This window comes from Nannospalax galili, unplaced genomic scaffold (genome assembly GCF_000622305.1).
Source record: "Nannospalax galili isolate Female #2095 unplaced genomic scaffold, S.galili_v1.0 scaffold538, whole genome shotgun sequence".
NCBI lineage: Eukaryota > Metazoa > Chordata > Mammalia > Rodentia > Spalacidae > Nannospalax > Nannospalax galili.
The window spans coordinates 487,357-493,763 of NW_008343842.1; the positions used below are offsets into that span (position 1 = coordinate 487,357).

A 6,407-nucleotide genomic window follows, 5' to 3' on the forward strand; every position below is an offset into this window, starting at 1 on the left:
ACTCACTGTGTAGACCAGGCTGGCCTCTATCTCACAAAGATCCACCTGCCTCCGCCTTCCAGGTGCTGGGATTAAAGGTGTCCACAACCACACCTGGCTTGTTTTTATTATTTTTTTAAAAAACCCTGTCATATCTTGTGGACCATCATGACCATTCTGATCACACCAACATCCAGGAAACAACTTTTCCTAAGGGCAAGTGCAGGCATATAACAAAGGGAAGAAAAAGACTACACCCAAAGAACCCACATCTCCTATTTTTATTCTCCTCTTCCTCTTCCTCGTGTGTGTGTGTGTGTGTGTGTGTGTGTGTGTGTGTGTGTCTGTTGATGTATATGTGGGTACATGCATTGCATGTGTTTGGTTGCATGTGAAGGTCAGAGGATACCTTTGGGTATCTTAGGTACCATTCACCTTGATTTTCATTAATTTTTGAGAAGGAGTCTGTCATTGCCCTAGAGCTCACTAAGTAGCCTAGGGATGACTGACCAGAGATCCCCACGGATCTTCTAGTTTCTACCTCCCAAATGTGAGGATTACAAGTGCATGTCACCACACCTGGCTTTTAGAAAATTTGTTTTATCTATTATTAATGTGTGGGTGTACGCATGAGGTCAGAGGACAACTTTGTGGAATCAGATCTTCCCTTTCACATTTTTGTGGGTTCTGAAGATTAAACTCAGGTTGTAGGGTTTACACAGCCATTGCTTTTACCCCAGCTCCAAGACTTGGCTTTTTAAATGAAATATTTTATTATTTTTATTTTATGTGTATGAGTGTATTGCCTGCATGTATGTGAGTGCATCCATGTTGTGCAATGCCGCGGAGGTCAGAAGAGGGCTTTGGCGTTCCTGGAACTGGAGTTAAGGATGGTTTATAGCCACCATGTGGGTGCTGGGAATTGAACTAGGGTCCTCTGCAAGAGCAGTCAATGCTCTTATCTGCTAAGCCATCTCTCCAGCCCCTACCTGGCTTTTTAAAATGTAGGTTCTGGGGATCAAACTCAGGGCCTTAACTGAACCATCTCCCCAGCCTTCGTTATTCTTTGGGTGATCTCATGTCCCAATAATTCACTAATCAGTGACAGACACACCCATGAATGCGTACACACACACACACACACACGCACGCACGCACACACATACACACACACACATGCACACACACAATTGATTTTTTTTTCCAGTACAGAAACCCCCTTGAGCTAGCAGACATTGCAGAAATGTGAAAAACAAGGAGGGAAACAATGTTCTTTTACATCAATTAAAAAGTTTTGCTTTCATTTTTAACAGGCAAAGGAGTATTTATACATTTCAATAGTGCAAAATTCTTATTTCCCCTTCAAATAAAATTGAATTTAGCTTATGAGTTCTTTATTACTTCGGGAGTTCTTTTTTTAAAATTTGTGTTGTGTGTGCATGTGTGTGTATGTTCATGTACACATGCATGCATGCTATGGCACAAATGTGGAGGTCAGAGGACAACTTGCTGGGGTTGGTTCTCTCTTTCTACCATGTGGGTCCCAGGAACTGAACTTGGGTCCTCAGGCTTCGGGGCTGGTTCTTTTAACTGCTGAGCCACCTCGCTGAGTTCTTTTCTTTAAATGATTTATTTCTAGTTTTTGTGTATCAGTGTTTTGCCCTACGTGTGTATAAATGCACCCTGCGCACACAATGCCCAGGGACATCAGAAGAGGGAGTCAGAGCCCCCCCCACCCCGGAACTGGAGTTACAGATTGTTGTCAGCTGCCACGTGGGTGTTGGGAACTGAATCTGGGTCCTCTGCAAGAGCAACCAGTGCTCTAAACTGCTGATCCATCTCTCCAGCCCCCTGGAGTTCCATTTTTGGCAGAAGTACATTCATTGAAGAATGATTTATTCAGTAGTAAATAGAGGAACTATAAACACGTTTTCTTTCATGTTTGTGCTAAAAGCAACATTATTAATATGTTGTCAAAATACTTCTCTTCTGCCAGAGTTTCTAGTCAAGGGACTAAAAGATGGCTTCCTCAACCTGCAGCGGGAGGCACAGGTGTTTCTCTTGATGACAGTGGGGACACGCTGTGGTCGGCTGTGTGATGATGGGGTATGGCAGGTGACGCTTCCAAGTCTGGTTACATCAGTGCTCACCTGATAAGCAGAAGCTTGTGGCAGGTGTCCAGCGAGTCGTTGTACCCATCCGGAATCATCTCCTTCTCTGGGGCATCTTTATCAAACCAGCTTTTCCATCCTTTCTCATTCCGTGATATCTAAGGGAAACAAGCAGGTGATCAAGCCACAGGGTGTATGTAATTGGCATGTACTGGTGGTTCTAAGTCCAGAGAGCCAGTCTTACAAGCTCTTAACTTACAAAGCAAAACAACAGATTCTAGTTTTCTATGACCCAGATTCTAGTTTTCAACACAGACACAATATAACTATTCCTTTCAGACTTTTCCTTTGCCTTTCTAGTTATTCGCTAAAATTAGGATCATGTATCAACGACACAAAAAATGGTTCCCCAGGAAGACACACAGATCAAGGCTTTCAGTCCTGATTCTATTAACACTTGGGGACTGGACCACTCTTGGCCTGGATATGAAGTACAGCCATCCTGGCAGGGAAGGAGACGTTCTTAAGAAACATTTGTGTCCCTCCCTTTGGCATCAGATTATTCAAACAACGGACCCCTAGAAATTACCCAGGAATCTTAGCTGGGAGAAGGAAAGTCTGAGGCTCTGAGGACAGCGAGAGGACTGACACTCCTAGAGACAGATTTACAACTGTCAGACGACACTGCAGGGGAGACTGGCACTGAGACAGTGATGGGTCAGTGATGGGTGGGACCACACCTTGACCAAGGCTGCTTAGCTATGTATGCCTCTTGACTTCTGCTTAAACCTAACCTTCATGTCAGAACCCCCAAAGGCAGACTTGGGGCAGGGCTCACTGGATTTCTTTTTCTCTCTTCAGTGTGGCCACGTTGAATTCATCTCCTTTTCCTGCTTTTTGTTGTTAATGTATCTCTTTAATTGGCTTATTGAGGACAGGCTAGAGTGACCAGCACACAGGCTCTGACCCTAATTGCTAGGGAACCAATAGCAGGTTCAGCGGCATCTCTCACCTCTACCCACTAGATGCCAGTAGTATCCTTTCCTTTGATTTTGAACAATGAAAACTGTCTCCAGACATGACCACGTGCCCTGCATAAGAACCATGGATGTGGGCCATTCTGGGACCCAATCCCCTGAACATGGATCTCCATTTCAAAAATAGCAAGATATGCCCCAAATCAGAACTTTTACTTTCCCAGTGAGATCTTGAAGATGCCAGCAGAATTCTGAGAGTGGGTCTCAGCGTCTGCTCTTTGGAGAGCATGCAGCAGACCTCGGGGTTCCAGAGGCACTAAAAGATGCTCCCTACTGCCCAAGTGCCATTGAGTCTAATTACACACAGTACACTGCTGAGCCTGTCCACTAATTCTCAGCAACCACCAGGCTGAGTTCATTAGTGTTTTAAAAGTCCTATGAAAAGTAGACGTTCACACTGTAGATCGACCCGGACAAACCTACCAATTAAGCTTGTACTTCCATTTCCTCTCTCTCTCTCTCTCTCTCTCTCTCTCTCTCTCTCTCTCTCTCTCTCGTGAGGGTCTCTCACTCCCGCTCTGTTTGTGTGTTGCATGTATGTGTGTACATGTCTGCGTGTACACGCACCTGCACAGGCAGGAGGTCCACATAGGTGTCTTCCTCTATCTCTCTCCACCTCACATTTTGAGATGGGCTCTCCCTGGACCTTTCCAGCTACATGTGGTGGGCCAGTGAGCTCCGCTGATCCTCCTGTACCTGCCTTCTCAGCACTGGGATTACAGGCATGTGTCACTGCAAGTAGCTACGTTTACATGGATGCTGTGGACCAGAACTCAGGTCCTCACACTTGAATGGTGTGTACTTTATTGACTGAACCACTCTCTCATTTCTGTCCTTTTAGTGGGGCACAGAGAGGTTAAAAAAAATACTCAGAGTTGCCCATTCTATGAACAATTCACCACAGACAATACAGACAGGAAGCAAGTCATGGACAAAACCGTTAACTCTGCAATTTGTTTGCTTCAACCTCATCCCCAGAGCAACAGGAGATGAAGGGAGGTTTCTGAAACCCTTCTCTTGTTTGTTTGCCTGTTTTTTTTGCACTGGTGGGGATCAAACCTAGGACCTTGTGCAGGCTGCAAGCACTCTACCATTGAGCCATATCCACAGCGTGAAATGCTTCTCGGTTTCCCACTTAATCCTGAAGGCTGCAGCTGGTCCCTGGTTGACCACCTGGGAGTTCAGTTTGGGCAGGCACAACCAGGAGACTCCAGCAACAAACAACTCCATTCTTCAGTGCATCCTAGCCTTCCAGTGACAGCAGAATCAATAGAAAAGCCATAGCAACCAATTTACATCTTCAGAATAGTTTTCTATTCTTTTCAACTTTTCATGTGTGTGTGTGTATGTGTGTGTGTGTGTATGTGTGTGTGTGTGCATGTGTGTATGCATCTTTTTACTTGTGTGTGCACATGCATGCTGAGGTCTGAGGTTGATCTCAAGAATCATCCTCCATCATCCTTTCACCTTTTTCACTGAGGCAGGGTCTCTCGATCAAACCCAGAGCTTGCTGATATGGCTAATCTCACTAGCCAGCTTGCCCTGGGAATCCTGTCCTCTGCCCTCTGAGGCTGGGATTACGGGTGGGTTGCCACCCCCACTCTCTTAGGTGGGTGGCAAGTACCTTAACTACGGGGCCATCCCCCAACCTACTTTATATTTTCAGTGTTAAGATAATTGATATATATTTTTAAAGGGCAATAGCCTCTAAATTTGTCTCAAACTCAAATTTGAACCAATGATGTAATCATAGGTAGAAGTAAGAACTGTAAAAGCACTGCTCACTCTAATGAAAGGGTCTAGCCCCAGCAACTCAAGCAGGTATATACAAATGACCCTTGGAGCTAGGGAGATGGCTGAGCCAATAAAGTGGTTGGCATGCCAACCAATCATGAGCCCGAGTTCAATTACCAGCATCCATGTACAAAGTTGAGGATGTGGCACGTGTTTGCAGTCCCAGCACGGAGGAGATAGACGCAGGCAGATCTCTGGGGCTTTCTGGCCAGACAGTCTAGATTATTTGGTGAGTTCCAGGCCAAGTAAAAGATCCGGTCTTGAAATAAAGGTGGGGGGTAGCACCAGGAGAATGACACCGGAGGTTGATCTCTGGCCTCCACACTCATGTGTACACATGTGCATGCACACTCACGTATACACACATGTACCCATACACACCCCACCAGTATACACATAGGCACAAAAGGACCTTGTAAAATCAGTTTCTGGCATTTGTAAAGACTGCTCCTGATGTCCATCTGTCCAAACGTCCCGCAGACAGCCACACTCTTTCAATGTTTGTTTGTTGTTTTCAAGACCAAGTCTCACTGTGTAGGTCAGACTGGCCTGAACATTTGATCCTTCTGCCTCAGCCTCCTGAGAGTCGGAATTACAGGCATGTGACACCATGTCTGTCTAAACACATACTCTATTTTTCTTTTTAAAGATCTGGGAGTTTTGTGCTTTTATGTGTATGAGTGTTTTGCCTGCATGGAAGTATGCATACCATGTGCATGCCTGGTGCCTGCGGAGGGCAGTCAGGTCCCTTAGATAGTTACAGACAGTTTTGAGTTGCCATGTGGGTGGTGGGAACTGAACTTAGGTCCTCTGTAAGAGCTGAGCCATCTCTCCAAGCCCCTAAATCCACACTCTTGCAGTTACTCTTTGGGGTAGAAATTAACAATCAGAGTGTGTACTCTGGTTTGCAGATTTGTGCTTTTAATCAGCTCTTTTTTTTTTTCATTCTTACCTGGTTCATAATTTCTGAAAATTGAGGGAGTTTACTTAGCTCTACCAGGTTGAGCCATGTCATGTCAAGGATCCATCGAAAGGGCTTGGGAGGGCAGGCCTTCAGATCCAGTGCGGCTCCACCTGGGAAACAAGCCAGACCTGTGACTCATGACAGTTTCAACTTCATTGTTAGAAATTTACTTTCCGAAAAATAAAAGTGAGATACACCATGTTACATAAACTATGGGGAGAAGGGGAAATAATCACATTACCGAAAATGCAATCATCTTTTTTGGTGCATGCCCTTTGAGTCTCAGTGTTTTATTCACTAATTTATATCATCAATGCAACAGCAACTCTGTTTTCCCTGCAAAGAACTGTTCTTTGGGTGGTTATCGTTGATTTTATTTAATGATCCGAATTATATAATTTTATTTTTAAAATACTTTAATTGAATTTTTGCAATTTTCATACAACATATTTTGATATTTAGATCCCCTCTCCTATCCACACCTCCCCTTTATGGCCCCATCCAATTTAATATACTCTAATT

At 44.6% G+C, this 6,407-nt stretch overlaps 1 protein-coding gene across 1 annotated transcript in view; it reads right to left on the bottom strand.

Moving 5' to 3' along the window:
• The window catches only part of Dnah8 (dynein axonemal heavy chain 8), a 308,707-nt gene that overhangs the window by 74,769 nt on the left and 227,531 nt on the right, over nucleotides 1-6,407 (bottom strand). The window contains exons 77-78 of the mRNA XM_008840196.1: nucleotides 5,874-5,995; nucleotides 2,128-2,248 (exon numbers count right to left, since the gene is read on the bottom strand). Coding sequence (XP_008838418.1) covers nucleotides 2,128-2,248; nucleotides 5,874-5,995 — 243 coding nt within the window. The remainder of the gene's footprint in view (nucleotides 1-2,127; nucleotides 2,249-5,873; nucleotides 5,996-6,407) is intronic.